The following is an 18,482-nucleotide window of genomic DNA, read 5'->3' on the forward strand; positions in this document are numbered from 1 at the left end:
AGTTAAACTGAGAAATATTGTTACACTTTTTTCACTTAATTATTACTTCAGTTATTAAATTTTATATTATTTATGTATAAAAAACAAATCTTAATTGTAAAATGAAAACCACTAATTAAAATTTTATAATTTAAATTAAAAAAAAAAACTCACAATTTTATTTTTAATAAATTGTAAAAATTTTATTGTTTTAATAATTTTAAATTTGTTAACTATTAAACTTGTCGAAATTTGAAAATTTTTCTTTTATCTTCGACTGCAGTTTGTAAGACCTGGTCCACACTAGGAAACTTTTGTTGAGAAACTTTTTCTTAATTCTCTTTTGAAGTTTCCTTAATGTCCACACATAGAAACTTTTGTTTCAAAAACTACGTATTAATTGCATTGATTTGTTGTTGTACGAATGAGAAGAATAACAAAACAAAACAAGTTTCCGAGTAGGAGAAACTCCGTACCGCGAGAGAGATAAATGATATTCTTTCTCTTTCTCTCTCACGCAAAATCAAAAGTTTCCCAAAAAAAGTTTCCTAGTGTGGACCGGCAGTAAACAATTTAAGTTATAAAGCTTAGAACATTAACTTCTAACCGCCGGTCCACACTAGAAAACTTTTGATTTTGCGTAAGAGAGTCGCGAGTCGCGGTACGGAGTTTCTCGTACTCGGAAATTTGTTTTGTTTTTCTTCTCATTCGTACAACAACAAATCAATGCAATTAATACGTAATATCTGAAACAAAAGTTTCTATGTGTGGACATTAAGGAAACTTCAAAAGAGAATTAAGAAAAAGTTTCTCAACAAAAGTTTCCTAGTGTGGACCAGGTCTAAGCAACTGTTTCGGTTTTGTCTTTTGTTGTTTTTGCAATAATGTACGTGTATACAAATACATATATATACTAATAGTTTACACATAGTCAAAGCTAAAAATTTTGCTAACAAAGCCTGGGCAGCCTGGCAGAAAAAAATGTCATAAAACTGAGAGTTCATTTAAATAAAAACAAAATTGCAAAAACAACAAATGACATAACAATTTTTGTTCTTATAGGATTAAAAAAATAATAAGTTAAACTGAGAAATATTGTTACACTTTTTTCACTCAATTGTAACTTAAGTTAATAAATTTTTTATTATCTATATATATAAAAATGGATGTGTGTTTGTATGTTTGTTTGTTTGGACTTTGTAGACAGCTAAACGGCTGAACCGATTTTTCTGAAATTTTCACAGTCTCTTCCTGTATGTCTCAAAGGAACTACTTTTTACTTCAATATTTTAAGTGGGCGACGTGCCACGCCCACATACAAAATAAGTATTAAAAGTCGCTTATCTCAGAAACTGCAAGAGCTACATTCCTCAAATTTTGTATGCAAAACTTTGACGTCCATAAGAACATTTTTGGATAAAATGGGCGGAATAGCGATAGTGGCGTGGCACCTTCCATATGAAGAAAATCTTAAATCAGTATATCTGAGAAAGTATAACAGATAGAGTCTTCAAATTTTGTAGGACCCACTTTAGGATCAATATGAATATTTAAGGAAAAAGGGGGGCGTACTAGCAGCAGGGGGCGTGGCACCCCCCATATGAATTAAATACTGGGAAACTATTAGAGTTAGAAGTCAATGTGAACATTTGGGTAATATATTGGCGGACTTGCATATTGGAACCTCCCATATGTATTAAATAAAAAATTCATATATCTGAAAAAATATAAGAACTAGAAAATTTTACATGAAAAACTTCGACATTTATGTGAACATTTAGAGAAAAATGGGCGGATTATCAATGGGATCTCGGGATCTCCCATATGAATTAAATACAAAATTTCGTACATGTGGGAAACTATTACATTATTTAATTTTTTCATATGTTACAATAAAATCTAAATTAACGTTTGGCGAAAAATTGGCGAAATTGCAATAATTTGCGTGACATCCCCAAAATGTATATCTGGAAAAATATTACATTTAGAATCTTCAAAAAATCGTAAAGTGTTTTTTTATATACATTGATTTTAGGGTAGCAAGCACACTGGGTATATATCGTTTAAACAACAAAATTAATATTTTTTGTAAATTTATTTTTTGGTTTTGACATTACTCTTTGTTCTAGCTGTGTTAATTAAACATAAGTACGGAAAAAATCATTCCTGTTTTGAAAAGCAGTAAGGCCAATAGGCTTCACTCGAACACATTCGACAGAAGATTTCATACCTATTAAATTATAAATTGCTTCCTCTGTTGGTGAAAATGATTGTTCTTTGTTTGGACCACCTCCTGTACCTTTTTTATTTTTTAAATTTTGTGCCGCCTTTTGCCGTACATATTTTTTCTGGTCTGCCCACACCTATGAATTATTGCAAACTACACTAGTTCAGTTGATCAATTAGCTTAATTGTTAACAAACCTTTTTCCACTCAGCAACACACCTAGTTGGAGGCCCCATGGATTTTAGTTCGTTTTCAGCGTTCCTCCAAAACCTTGCAAGTACCTCTTTGCTGCCTTTATGGAAACCACAGGCAACATCGGGATTGCCTCCCATTGGAGTTACCAGTTGCTGTATTTGGGCTTTATTGGTTGTTTTCGACCTAAAAACAATAAATTATTTAAAATTTTTTTTTTAAATTTTGTTGTACACAAATATTACTTACATTTTCTGTAAACTCCCTTTTGTTTTTAAAGTGAATTTTTTTTAGCGGAAAACCCAAATTCAAATTTATTGAGAATAGGTACTTTTTTTCTCATGAATTTGTTTTCCCTTCACACAGTTGATGAAAATGTAATAAAAAAGGAGGAATGAGAAAAGTAATGCAATTCATGCGGATTTTTCATTTATAATAGGAGAGAAGGGAAAAGTGAGAAATTTCATACGGATTTTTTGTTCATGATTGGGCTGTTTGTGTTTTATAATTAAACACGTCGATGAGATGTTTTGAACATGAAAAATGTATGGAAAAACGAGTCGAATTTAAAGTGTTTTTTGAAAAAATATGATGCGATTCAAAAAATTCAAATGTGTGAACGTAGTATAAAATTTTAATTACAAAGTTTTTTTAGTTACTGTTCTATATATAAAATATACAATTTATTCACACTTCATTCATATTTCTTATTAGAAAAGTACATTTCATATCACGTTCACATTTTCATAAACAACTCTTTAAAATATTTCCTTTTTGTATTAACCTGGCAACACAATTTTAATAAATAGCAAACCAAAGAATAAATAAGAAGTAAAACGCTGTAATTTTTTACAACAATAACATTACGCTCTTCTCATAGACGAGTGCTGTGTAAATCCAACACATACATATGTAAAAATTTTATTCTCTCTCCAAACTTTAAAACTTTTTCTCGAAAATTTGAGGATAATAGCACTTTGAAATATTTTTTATCACTTAACATTATATTTCATAATTTTTTAGCACAATTTAAACACATTTAATAGCCCGAAAATAATATATTTTTTACAAACGAAAAAAAAAAAATATTTTTTATTTTTTGACATTGAATTTTTGTTGGTTGAAATTAAAACTAAAAAAAACAATGTTGTAAATTTTCGTATGGTAAACGAAAAAGATATTTCAAATAAATAATTTATTTTTTCAATATTATAGATTAAAAAACAAATAGACGTGTTTATAAAATGTTTGTAGATAAAATATGTGGAAAATATCTTAAGAAACCTTTCAAAGTATAAATTGAAATGTAGTATTTTTTTTCAATATTTTTCAATACGATTTTTTGCAACTATGTTGACTTGAGAATTCTACTAATATTTCTTATTTATTCTTTGTAGCAAACGGTTTAAATATGTCGTCGAATAAAGACGTCGAAACTCTGGTAATTATTTTTTTAATTTAATTTTTTTTATTATTATATATATTAATAATTTTATTATTTTAGAAACTGCTACGACAATTACTGAGCCAAAATGACACCAGTAGACGTGGAGGAAGTGTTCATAGACCAGAAGGTGAACGCCAAGGACGCAGGCGTCAAAGAAATGTATGTTTAATTTACAGCTTTGTCTATTGTCTAGTATATAGTCTAGTCTATAGCCTAGTCTATAGCCTAGTCTATAGCCTATTCTATAGACTAGTCTATAAACTATACTATAAACTAGAATATAGGCTAGTGTAGTCTAGTCTATAGTCTAGTTCATAATCTAGGCTATAGTCTAGTCTATAGTCTAATCTATAGTGTAGTCTACAGTCTAATCTAGCCTAGTGTAGTCTTGTCTATAGTCTAGGCTATAGCCTAGTCTATTGTCTACAGTCTAGTCTATAGTATAGTCTAGTCTATAGTCTGGTCTGTAGTCTAGTCTATAGTCTAGTCTGTAGTATAGTCTATAGTCTAATCTATAATCTAGTCTATAGTCTATTGCCTAGTCTATTGTCTAATCTATAGTCTAGCCTTTAGTGTAGACTTTAGTCTAGTCTTTAGTTTAGTTAATATTTTAGTTTATAGTCTAGTATCTATAGTCAAATCTATAGTTTAGTATATAGTCTATTCTATAGTCTAGTCTTTAGTCTAATCTATAGTCGGGTATATAGTCTGGTCTATAGTGTAGTCTATAGTGTAGTCTATGGTCTAGTCTATAGTATAGTTTATAGTCTAGTCTATAGTCTAGTCTATAGTCTAGTCTATAGTCTAGTCTATAGTCTAGTCTATAGTCTAGTCTATAGTCTAATCTGTAGTCTAGTCTATAGCCTAATGTACTGTTTGTCTATTGTCAAGGCTTTGGTCTATTAGCCTAAATTATATTGCCAATTTGTATATTTTCAGCACACTGTTAGCGAGGAAAATTCGCCATCAACACAAACTGCCACCCAGCATCACTATGGGAATTATACCCTATGATGCCATTTATGCCACTGACGATGACCATGCCTCAGTGGCCAATGGTACCAATGGTTTATCCTCAAATGCCCATCATGCCTTATGGTGGAAATATGGGATGGCATCCCTATGTTGTAGGTGGTTCACAGCCGCAAAATCTGCCAAATGCTGTTCAACCACATGCCAATGCAGTGGAAACTCCTGTTGAAGTTCCCGTACAAACCTCAGTTGAAACTGTAACTGAAGTAGTAAATGATGTAGCCCCAGAAAATGAACATGAAAAATCAAATCAACCATGTTTTATAAACATTATCAAAATTTTAAGATATAAGAAAAAAATTAATAAACAAAATTAATTAAACAAAAAAAATTGTTATACTTTATTTTAATCTATTGTCTATTACATATAAAGCCTAGCGTTTAGGGCAGTATTCAGTAAAGTCTGGTTTATAGTCTATAATCTAATCATTAGACTAGTCTATAGTTTGGCATATAGTAGTTACCCTTCAAACATTTAGAAGACAAAACTATTGTGCATCACCCCCGACGCCACGTCAGAAACACTTCTGGACGATTGTCAGACGAGAACGCACATTTTACAAAAACAAAATACATTTATTTCGAATTTTCGTCTTCTAGAAATATACTTTTAAGTTACTTCCGGATTATAGTTAGAAGAGTGCATCCATTTTGCTTAAACAAAAAACCATGACTGTTGAATTTTTTTCATATGGAAGTATACGTTTTAGTGACTTCTGAATGAGAGTTGTATGAGAACACACATTATACAATAACAAAATACATTGTTTCCTAATTTGTATCTTCTTGATTTGTATGTTTATGTCACTTCTGGAAGACAGTTTGAAGAGTGTTCACATTAATGTTGCATTTTATTCATCTGGAAATGTGGATTGTAGTCACTTCTGTACGATTGTCAGACGAGAGCACACATTTTACAAAAACAAAATACATTGATTTCTAGTTTTCCGTCTGGAAGTATACTTTTAGGTTACTTCCGGATGATAGTAAGAAGAGTACAAAAACAAAAAAATATAAATACTCCATTTTTTAGCGTGAACGCGAAAAAATAAAAATAAATAATGCAGAAATTTTGCTAAGTTCAGTGATGTTTTGTGTTTTGTCCAGTCATGTTCAGTTTTAATTATTCATTGTAAAACTTAAATGAGTTATTGATTAATATTGATAATATTTATAGAAAAATAGTGTAATTAATATATTGTGAATCTTAAGTAATAAAAAAAACCTATTTGACAGTGTTATGTTAAAAGTCAACTGTTAATAAACATTTAAGAAGGTTTTGTTAATTGGTGAAGTTTATTAAATATATTCCAAAAAGTAATTATCTTCAAGGATTATATAAATAAAATTAAAAAGTAAGTTGTCATATTTTACATTAAAATACTATTTTAGGAATAAGTTTGAAACAAGTGTGAATTCAATTTTTAGCTTGTTTCTATTTTTCGTTTTTAAACCAGAATGAAATTTTTTATTATTTTTAAATCTAAACTGTATTGATACAAAATTATTTTTTAAGTTGAAAGTATTTTTATAAAATTATGTAAAGTTTAATTGTATTGGCTACATATATTCCCCCCTAGAGATGCTGCTAAGAAGGATCTCTAACGAAATCTAAATCGAGTTTTCCGAACTTTAATTGGTATTCGACTATTTCCTTGAGGAATTTGTTTTAAATTTGGAATTAATGTCAACTCTGGAACTTCTTCCAGATCCGTGTTAAAAATGTAGGCGGGTTTTAATCTGTCAATTGATATAACTTTTTCGGTTCCATTTACATCCAATGTGAAAAGTTTTTGTCTTCTTTTAATGACACGGAAAGGACCTTGATGTGGGGGTTGAAGGGATTTTTTTACACTGTCTTCTCGAACAAATACAAATTCGCAGTTTTCCAGATCTTGAGATACAAAAACTGTACGATTTGTTTTATGGACTGGTGTAACCGGTTTTAATGAATTCATTTTACTTTTGAGGGATTTTATGAATTCATTTGTTGGCGTATTATCAGATGTTTCGACAAAAAAATCTCCGGGTAAACGAAGAGAAACTCCGTAAACGAGTTCTGAGGGTGAACACTGAAGGTTTTCGATAAAACTTGCACGAAGACCCAACATGACAGTTGGTAGGATGTCATACCAATTAGAGTTGTGATGACACATCAATGCTGTTTTAAGACATCTATGCCATCTTTCGATCATGCCATTTGCAGATGGATGATACGGGGATGTACGAATTCGTTGAGCTCCCAAAATATTTCCAAGCTCTTTGAAAAGTTGGGACCCAAATTGACGGCCTTGATCCGTTGATATTCTGAGTGGTACACCATATCTTGAAATCCAATCTTTGTAGAAAGCTTCGGCTACAGTTATGGCTTTGCAATCTTCTAATGGAATGGCTTCAGTCCAGCGGGTAAATCTATCAATGCACGTCAATAGATATGTAAAACCTTTGCTGGATGGTAGTGGTCCGACCAGATCTATATTGATATGGCAGAATCGGCCGTTGGAGTGGGGTATGAAGATATTTCGCTACGTGTATGTCTGGAAACTTTTGTTCGTTGACAGGTAATGCAAGTTTTGATCAAATCTTTTATGGTCTTACTCATATTTGGCCAAACAAAGCGCCTTCGTATTGCTTCATATGTTGGCGAATATCCACTGTGAGTAAGATCGTGGAATGTATGAAGAACGCTATCACGATGGGTTTTGGGAACAAACGGTCTTACGTTCTCAGTTGAGGTATCACAATAAAGTGGTTTGGTATCTGTAGCGACTTTAATCGTCTTAAAAATTAAAGAGGTTGATTCTGGATTTGACAAAAAATGCTGTAGCTCGGGATCATTTTCTTGATCTTCGGCAAATTTTTTGTAGTCTATGTTAGGCGATCCAGAAATTTCCGTTATGCGGGAAATAGCATCTGCTACTGTGTTTTCAGAACCTTTTATGTGACGGATATCTGTTGAAAATTGAGCCAGGAAATCTAATTGACGGTACTGTCGCGGACTTGCTTTATCGGGATTTTGTTTGAAAGCAAACGTCAACGGTTTATGGTCTGTAAATATAATGAATTTTCTTCCTTCGAGCATATGGCGGTAATACTTTACCACGGTGTATATTGCTAGAAGTTCTCTGTCGTATGTACTATATTTTTTCTGCGTTTCGTTCAATTTCCTGGAGAAAAACGATAACGGTTGCCAACCATCTTCAGTTTTTTGTTGTAATACACCTCCTATTGCGACATCTGATGCGTCGACCATGACACAGATTGGTAAAATTTCACAAGGGTGGGCTAGAAGAGCGACATTAGACAAATCGGACTTACATTTTTCAAATGCTGCGGATGCTTCGGGTGTCAACGTAATAGGAGTATTATCGTTCTTTTTATTACCATTTTGATAAGCAAGAAGTGGTACTTGCGTACTTGCTGCATTTGGAATAAATCTTCTGTAGAAATTAACCATGGCAATGAAACGACGCAGTTCTTTAACGGTCTTGGGCGTAGGGAAATTGACAATAGAATTCACCTTTTCAGGGAGTGGTTTAATGCCGTTTTCTTCAACACGATGACCAAGAAAATTAACTGTATTCTGTCCAAAATAACACTTGTCAACATTGACAACTACTCCATATTCTTGAAGACGTTGAAATACTTGATTGAGATGCTGAACGTGTTGCTCTTCGTTTTCGGAAGCAATCAGAATGTCGTCAATATAAGGGAAACAAAAGTCGAGTCCTCTTAGAACTTCATGGATAAACCGCTGGAAGGTTTGTCCAGCATTACAAAGGCCAAACGTCATATACTGGAATTCGAACAGGCCAAATGGAGTTGTAATTGCCGTTTTGGGAACATCGTTTTCGGCCACGGGTATTTGATTATATGCTCTTATCAGGTCAAGAGTGGAAAAAATACGTTTACCATGAAGTCCATGAGTAAAATCATGAATGTGTGGTATTGGGTACTTATCCGGGATCGTTTGAGCGTTTAGACGGCGATAATCACCGCATGGACGCCATTGGCCGTTTTTTTTGGGTACCAAGTGCAGTGGGCTTGACCAGCAACTTTTTGAAGGTTTACATAGTCCCTGTTCTATCATGAAATTGAATTCTCGTTTGGCAATTTCTAATTTGTCTGGAGGAAGTCGTCTTGGTTTTGCTGTGACTGGACGACCTTTTGTTTCTATAACGTGTTGGATGTTATGCGATTTTTTTCCAACAGCAGTTGAAGGATTGGTTATTGCAGGATATTTTAAAAGTAGAGCGTGATAAGTATCTGTGTTAAGGACTGTTTTAACTTCATAGTAATTAGAAATATTCCCGATTTTTCCTTTTGCGGATAAACCGGTGGTTGAATCAATGAGTTGAACATTTTTAATGTCTACGACGAGACCAAAATTTCTTAAAAAATCAGCTCCGATTATCGGATGAGAAACGTCAGCAACCACAAATTTCCATTGGAAATTCCTTCGGAGACCAAAAGACGGCGATAAGATAAGTTAATGGCGGCAAAAAGTTTGTACTTTTGACATTTTTCTTGTAATGGATTACGTACCGGCAAGACGGATATATCGGCGCCTGTGTCCACCAGAAAGTGTTTACCAACGGTCTTATCGTACATAAAAAGGCGATTGGTTGCATTTCCCCGGTCACTATTGGTATCTAGTGACCGGGTTGTTAGTTTTCCGACTGATTGCTTACAAATGAGCATGGAGGACGACACTTTCGAGCTCTGTTTTTGAATTTACGGTGATAATAACAAATTTTACCAGAAGAAGAGTTTCGACTGGAACTACCATGTGATCCTCTCGATCTGCTTCTCCTGGATATGTTGAGATTACGTAGAGCAGTGTTGATGCTTTGGATTTGAGCTTTAATTTCAGATAATTCACTAGCACTAGTAATTTCAGCTACGTTTGCGTTTCGTGGAATCTGTATATCACCAATCTTGTCAGCCATTTTAACAAGATTATCTAAAGTTTCGGAAGATGTTGCTAAAATCGCTTGAGTTTGGGATGGTAATCTTTGTAACCACATTGTTCGCAAAAAATCTTCCGTAACACCACCATTAGCCAAATTTTTCATCTCTCGGAGAAGTGCGCTTGGCTTTTTGTCTCCGATTTCCACATTTGTCAATAATGTTTTGATGCGATTTTCCTCGGAAACAGAGAAATGATCAATTAGGCGTTGTTTTATTTGCTTATACGCATCGTTGGGAGGATTCATAACGATATCACTCACCTGGCTAAGTACGTCAGAATCCAAATCAGCCAAGATGATAAAGTATTTGGTCCTTTCATTGGTTACGTTGTGTAATGCAAATTGAGCTTCAATTTGTGCAAACCAAAGAACCGGATTGTCTTTCCAGAAACGAGGAATTTTCATGGCAATGGATAAATTAGGGGTGGGTGCATCGACAGCAGTAGGATTCTGGCCAGTAGCTGATGTTGAACATTGCTCTGCGGTAGAACGTGTTAACGGCATTTTTTAGTGAAAATAAACTCGGGGTCACCAATTAAAACAAGTGTGAATTCAATTTTTAGCTTGTTTCTATTTTTCGTTTTTAAACCAGAATGAAATTTTTTATTATTTTTAAATCTAAACTGTATTGATACAAAATTATTTTTTAAGTTGAAAGTATTTTTATAAAATTATGTAAAGTTTAATTGTATTGGCTACAAGTTAACAACTCTAAACGGCTTCCATTTTCATTATTTTTAAACGAAGTCTAATATGTTTAATTAAAAATGATTTTATATTAAATTTCGTCTCTCTATTAATTGGTTTAGGAGTTATAAGCATTTAAAGACTTTTTCAAGTTGTACGTTTCGGCTTTCATTTGATGAATATTGCATTTTTAACCTATTTAGATTTATTTGAGTTAAAACTTAACTTTCAATATTTTTTAAAGTATTTGCGCGTTTAGGTCCTGTTTCTAGATTACGTATGATCACTTTGAGCTAAAATTTTATTTGTATTTCATTATTGTAACAAAAAAAAAATGCATTAAAATTTTACTTAAGCATTTAAACGCTAGCTGGAATCATTATATTCACATTAATACTACTGTTTTATACATAAATTATTTTTTGACTTCACTTGACACGAAATTGCCCATATAAGATATTTAATATTAAAATCAAATATTTTTAAAACCACCTTTTTTAACTACAATTTTATTAATTTTCATATAGCTTTGGATTTAATTATTGTAATTATAGGCCTTTACTAATATTCTTAAGTTTTTGAAAGTGTATAACTCCTTAATTAGAAGAGAGCAAACAAAAAATAGTATTGCAGTATTAGTGTCAAAAGCAATATCCCGTTTAGGGTCGTTAAGGTGTTTCTATCGTTAATGACTGTAAATAGTTTTAAAAATAATCCATGACTTAGTAATTTCAGATTTTTATAGACGGTTTAATTCCAAGTTATTTAAAAAATGTTCATGAAAGGTAATGTTTTTATTGATTCAAAACGATAAATAAATAAATTAATTAATTTTTAATTATTTTATTTTTTTTTTAGAAAGCAGTAGCTAATATTGTACCCCCTATTAAAATACTTCTAACCGAATGTATGTCTTATTTCGGTTCCATTAAAAATGTCGATTATTTGCAGAAAATGTAAAAAGTGGATCTGAACGTTTAAATTTCGGTGGGAAATGATCAATAGATCATAAGAGAATCCCATTTTTATTGCTTCCTAAAGTATAACAGGTAATTTCAATAAATACAAAAGTATGTACATATATTCAATATTAATTATAACATTATTTTTGTTTATTTCGTTGAAGGATTAATGCGTTCCAAAATATAACTCTTACAATTTGATGGATTGATCATAAAATTTATGGAGAACTACAAAAATATTTTAGAGTCCAACGTTTTACAATTTTTGGAAGTATACCAGTCAACAGTTGGAATATTAATACAGATTTCCTGAAAATTATCTTATTATAAGGTAATAATTCCAAATTTTTGATACATACATATGTACATTAGACTGACTCACTCTGTATGGAAAGCAAAAACGTGTTTTTGTTACCCCTCTCAAAATTTACCTTGCTTTGTTTTATGATAATTCCCAAAATGTTTTAAGTCTAGCGATGACCGTTCGTGAGCTGGACCAAATTAAAAAAAAGGTATTTTGGAATTATTTTTTTTTTAATTTTTGTTTGTTTTGAAACAAAAATATATTTAAAAGGTATTTTAAAGCAGCGTCCAATGATGTATTTATCATAAATAACCGTCTGCTTATAATTGTCATATTCAAAAATATTTAAAATTGTTAGGTTTTTCACTAAGAAAAATAAAATGTATGCACAATTTTGCAAATTAGACTTGGCTTCAAAAAACCTTTCAAATGATACCACATACTGTATATATTGTTTAAGATATGCTGTATAATTAAAAAAAAATAAAATGGGGCTTTTTTGTAACGGGTTCAGCTCACGAACGGCGATCGATAGACTTGAAATATTTTGGGAACCATTATAAAACATAACAAAGATTTTTTGAAGCTGGGTAAAATATTGAATTTTTTCTTTAAACGAATGGACAACACTTAACCGAAAATATTTTGGGTAACATCATATTACATAACAGCGAATATTTTGAGGTGGGTAACTCAAGCACCATTTTTTGTGAGTCGGTCTAATGTACATATATTACTTTTTTTAGATTAGTTGTTAAATCTGTTATTTTTTCTACTATTTTTATTTCAATTATTTCAATAAAAACTATAAATTTTCATTTTATTTAGATTTATTTTTATAGATTTTATTTTGGTGAGTATACAAATAGAAGAAGAGAAAACTCATCTTCTAGAAGACGAGAATACTCATCTTCTAGAAGAAGAGAATACTCATCTTCTAGATGAAGAGAAAACTCATCTTCTAGAAGATAAGATATGAACACTTCTAGATGATACTAAGTAGTCACTTCAAGAAGTGACTTCCTAGTTACATCTAGAAGAGTCTTTGGCAATACCTTACTTCCAAGAGTCATCTAGAAGTTTCTTCTGCGGGTCTTCCAGAAGAATCTTCCACGTTACTCTTAGACGTTCCCCAGCTCGGCATCAGTTCTTCCCGACTGGTGACAAGAATTCTTATACTTCCGCAACATCGCTGGCGAGCTTTTAGCACGTTTGGAAGTTTCATACGGGTAACTTCCGCAATAGAAAATTTTTGGAGGGTAATAGCAGCCAAGCGCAGAAACACTTAGAAAAAATATTGGCTAATTACGCTTGTTATGATCAAATTTCATAACAAGTAAAATAGTAAATTTTACAGATAAAAGATATTCAAAGAAAAGAAAAATATATATTTCTTCTCAAAGATAAAGCTTTTTATTTAAAATGTTTAAAAAAAATATTAGAAATACTATTTTTATGTGTTTTCATTCTTATGCATTAGTAAAATTTTTTTGGAATGTACGAGTTTTTTGCAAGTAATTCTTGCAAATTTACAAATTGTTTTTGCAATTTTTGAAACAAAGCTACATCAACCCACATTGTTGAATGCTGTTAAGCAACTGAAGATAATTTTTTGTATTTTTACGCTCTTGCTATGAGTTTTGTTTACGATCGGGTAGTGTGAATTGCCGAAAATCTTCGTAATTTGAACAATATGAACGCGCAACGCTAGTTTATAGTATAGGGTAGTCTATAATCTAATCATTAGTTCAATCATAGTTTAGTCTACAGTCTAGTCTATAGAATAGTTTATAGTCTAGTCTATAGTTTAGTCCATGGTCTAGTCTATAGTCTAACCAATAGTATAGTCTAGCATATAGTCTTGTATATAGTATATTTTAATTAATTTTCGGTCGTAGAATCTAGTGACATACTCCGTTTTAAAAAGTTGGGTCAAAATCGGGAGATATTGTATTTTAATGTTAGAAAAATAAATAAAGTTTAGAAAAATAAAATATCACCTCACTAATTTGGACATGCTGAACACAAATCCGCCACAAATATTTAAAATCGGTTTAATAGTTCTCGAGATATCGCTCATTATGATACTAATATGATAAATTTTATTGCCGTGTTATATAACATTGATTTTGGACCAAAACCTTATATTTCTATGAAAAAGTCTATATCTGAAAGTTGTAAAAAAAATTTTTAGAAAAAAAGCTCTATCTGATATAAATTTGTGAATAATTTTGCAAATAATGCAAAATTTTAAATTCTTTTTATATAACGGTTTAGAATATGGTAGTAAAAATATATTGTAAAAGAAAAAATTTTAAAATCTTCACGAACTAGCAAAATAAATATTTTTTTGCTCTCCTGAAAACTTACTTTTTGGTTGAAAAAGGCTAATTTTATTTAATTAAAAAAAGTTAAATTTTCAAAAAATAGCCAAAAATTATTGCACAAATTTGCGCAAACTTTTTTTTCTTATTTCCGAAAGTAGAGATTTCATATTTTATTATGGTATATAACAGTTTTTGAAAACTTGCTACTATCAGTGTTTTAAAAATCTATATGTTTCGTTTTTTGGTAAAAAAAAGGGCAAATTTAAAAAAAAAGTAAAAATTTCGAAAAAATTTACGAAAAAAAATGCGCTAATCTGCGCAAACTTTTTATCTTGTTTCTGGGAAAAGAGATATCATATTTTATTGCGGTATATAACAATTTTTGAACACTTGCTACTTTCAGTATTATTTATTTTTTTTTTATTTATTTATAAGTCAATGGATTAAATCCTTACAGACTTTTATAATAATATACAAATAGTTAACAATTACATAAATGAATTATTTAAAAAATGAATTATGTTATTTTTAATTACATTAGTATTAGTACAGAAATCGATGATATGAAAAAGATTATTATAGTCACAGCATAATCTTCTTAACGCATTAGCTTGGGCATAATTAGTTCTAGCATTTCTGATATAAAGTGGTTTAAAATGACGAGACGATCGTTGAGGAATGTTAAAAGTAACATTATTTACAAGAAATTCTGAACAGACTTCGCCATTAATTATATTAATCATAAATAATACATTAAGCATAGTTCTTCTACTGTGCAGTGTAGGTAGTTTTATTAATTTAAGTCTGTCAGTGTAGGATGGTAGGTCTCAGGACTCCAAGGCAGACCACGTAAACAGAATAGCAGAAATTGTTTTTGTACAGACTCTATACGCTGTATATGAATATTGTAATAAGGATCCCAGATAACAGAGCCATATTCCAGTATAGGTCTTACTAAGGAAATGTAAATGTGATGTAGGGATCACTGAATTCCTTAGCCCAACGTTTTATGAATGCAAGTACACCTCTAGCCTTATTTATAGTCATGGTAATGTGTGAAACAAAGTTTAATTTATGATCCAGTAAAATTCCGAGGTCAAGAAAGGTTTCAACAGATTCGAGCTGGTAATTTCCTAAAGTATAGTTGGCAGGAATGTAATTATTTCTGGAAAATCGCATAAGTTTACATTTTTTTAAATTTAAATCCATTAAGTTTAGATTGCACCACGAAAAGAAATTGTTTAGATCGGATTGAAGAAAATAATGATCCTCATATCGGGAGAAACTCAAAAATATTTTAACATCATCAGCATACATTAAAATGTTGCTAAAATTTAAAAACATTCGGAAGGTCATTTATGAACAGGGAAAAAAGAATTGGACCAAGATGGCTACCCTGAGGGACACCAGAATTAACCAAAATATTTTTAGAATATTTATCATTAAATCTGACACATTGAGTTCTATTACGAAGATACGATTTTATCCAGTTTAGGCTTCGGCTTGTAAATCCTAGAAGGCCCAGCTTAATAAATAGGAGATTGTGGTTCACTTTATCAAGAGCCTTGCTGAAATCGGTATATACGGCATCAGTTTGTTTTCTCTGCACAAAGCCACGGTTTACATGTGTTGTAAGGTGAAGGACATTTGTGGTAGTGGAACAACCTTTCCGAAATCCATGTTGACAAGATGACAGTATAGATGATGATTGATGGTAAATATAATCGGTGATAAAACTCTCAAAGATTTTAGGTATTACACTGAGTTTAGCTATTCCTCTGTAATTGGAGACATCAGATTTACTACCAGATTTATACAATGGAATAATGTATGAGGTCTTCCAAATTTTTGGAAAATAACCATATTTAATGGAGGTGTTGAACAATATTATTAATGGGTAAACTAACGAATTAGAACAATGATGTAATATACAGCTTGGAACGCCATCAGGACCATAATTATAAGAAATTTTTAGTTTATTTAAACTTTTCAGTAGATCTGCAGTGCCAATAAGTGGAAAAGATATATCACGATTAGTGTATAATGTAAAGGGGTAACTATCAGAGATGTATTGTGTGTCCGAATAAGTACTAGCGAAAAAATTTGCAAACATATTACTTATCATGAGGTCATCAGAAGATTCGCAGTTGTTAAATTTCATTACTGAAGGATATCCATTTGTTTTCCTTTTAGAGTTAACAAAATTGTAAAATGCTTTTGAATTACGTTTAAACTCGTTCTTCACTTTAATTAAATAATTATGATATAGGGAGTTCTTGAGAGTGTTGTATTCAGCACGAGTAACAGAATATTTACCATAATCTATGACCAATCCAGATTTTTTAAATTTTTTATAATATTTGTTCTTTAAATTCTTTAGTTTAATCAACTGTTTAGAATTCCAAGGAGGGCCAGAATGTGTGAAAGATCTCAGTTTAGGAGTGCATTCATCCACAAAAGAATATATTTTATTATAAAAAGTATCAATCATGACGTCCAATGTAGAGTTATTTAAGTAGGGGATACACAGCAAATCGTTCCAATTGGTATTTGATATTAAGTCATTTAATTTGACGTAATCAGTTTGTTTGAAATTATATACTTTTAGATTAGAAGGTTGTGTTGAAGATTTTTGTGCAGGATGCAATAAGAAAATAAATTCGAATGTAGGATGGAATTTATCTTCAGGTAAAGTTACAGGTTCTGAGCGGGATATAATACAATTGCATGGATCATTTACAAATAACAAATCTAATAATTTTCCATATTCATTATAGACGTTATTAAGCTGATACACGCAAATATCAAATATATTGTTTAAAAAATTATCATCAAAGTTTTTAGATTTCGTTGGAATTAAGTTGGGAGCGTCAGGTAATTTTGTCCATGTGATAGAGGGTAGGTTAAAGTCACCAAATATAAAAGCAGCATCATCAGGTTGAGCAAGATCAGCAGTATTTGTTATAGCATTACAATTTCATTGGAGTTTGGAGGGATGTATGAACAGGTTAGGTAAATCTTTTTAAATTTGAGTCTTATTAATACACTGACAAACTCAATATTCTCAGAAAAACAGGAGCCAATATTTTCGGAGGCATAACGGCAAGAAACTGCAATTAAAACTCCACCACCATTACGATTATTTCTATTATATCTGTACGGAAACATTGCCCTTCAGCCATGTTTCCGTAAAGATAATAACATCATAATTAAAGTCATAACTATTTACAAGTAAATTTGACATTTTGGTGTTTAAGCCACGAACATTATGATAAATAATGATTAATCGATCGAAAGATTTATAGATTAGTTTTTTGAAGTGTTGTTGGAGTTTAAATTATTATTTAATTGATGACCAGAAGGAAGTATAGCAACGTTTTGTTTTCTTGGATATTCTTTAAATTCATATTCACGAACTAAAGTATTCTCAGGCCAGAATTCAGGATTAACTATTTGTTCATAAATATCGCAAGGAACATTAATTTTAAAAGATGTAATCCTCCTAGGTTGCGAATAAGAAAATTTATGTGTCGTGAAATCTACTTCAGAGTTCAATTTCAAATTAATATAAAGAGTTTATTTGTTCAACAGTAGTATCGGATGCGAAACGAGATATAAAAATTGATTTATTCGGCGGAATAATTTTTAAACCAACGTTTGATATTTGACTTACAGTTGGAGCAGTATCAGAAACAATACCATCCTTTACTTTGATGGGAGTTTGTGATTGATTTACCGAATCACTAATAGGTTTCGGAGCAGTAGCACAGTTATTAGAAAAAGTTATTGATGTACTTGGTGTGATTGAGTCGGAATCATCAACATTGGAAGTAGGACCAGGACTCTGGGAAAATTTGTTTTTGTTTCTAGACGATTTACGGCGTTTAGGCGAAGATTGTGGTGGGGAATTAAGACAATTCAATTGTTTAAAGCCAACAAACCAACATTCTATCATCAACACATGATAGAGTGCAGTTTATGTTGAGACATTTAAATTGATCACTCATGATAATTTCTTTAAGTGTATGTCGATAATGCCGTTTATTATTAAGAAATACAACACTTACGATAGATGACTTGGTAGCACTGATCAGAAATTGACAGATGATATTCAGCTGATATGACTTTTGTCTACGAGTCAATGTTTGTTTACGATCAAAATTGTTTAAGTTGAGTGATATTTTAATGATAATTAAGAATGTTTGTGTATATGTTCGCAAAAAAATAAACTTCGAAGATTTTTTGATGAAAATTAAGTAAATAGAAATTATTTTCAGTCACCAGTATGGCTTGCAACAGTTCGTAATTTTACTACAAAATAAATAAATGCACATTAAATATTCAAACTTGTTGTTT

The 18,482-nt window shown here is 31.2% G+C and overlaps 1 protein-coding gene across 1 annotated transcript; it reads left to right on the forward strand.

Annotated features, from left to right (window-relative positions):
* The first annotated feature begins 3,913 nt into the window (after positions 1-3,913).
* On the forward strand, positions 3,914-6,274 carry LOC119602133. The gene is made up of 4 exons (XM_037953528.1): positions 3,914-4,003; positions 4,784-4,902; positions 4,976-5,085; positions 6,269-6,274. Exons 1-4 carry the CDS (start codon positions 3,930-3,932, stop codon positions 6,272-6,274), a joined length of 309 nt encoding a protein of 102 aa, XP_037809456.1. The 5' UTR covers positions 3,914-3,929.
* The last annotated feature ends 12,208 nt before the right edge of the window (positions 6,275-18,482 follow it).

Source organism: Lucilia sericata, unplaced genomic scaffold (genome assembly GCF_015586225.1).
Source record: "Lucilia sericata isolate MDLA Ls3-8-SP2 unplaced genomic scaffold, ASM1558622v1 Contig000000F_arrow, whole genome shotgun sequence".
Classification (NCBI taxonomy): domain Eukaryota; kingdom Metazoa; phylum Arthropoda; class Insecta; order Diptera; family Calliphoridae; genus Lucilia; species Lucilia sericata.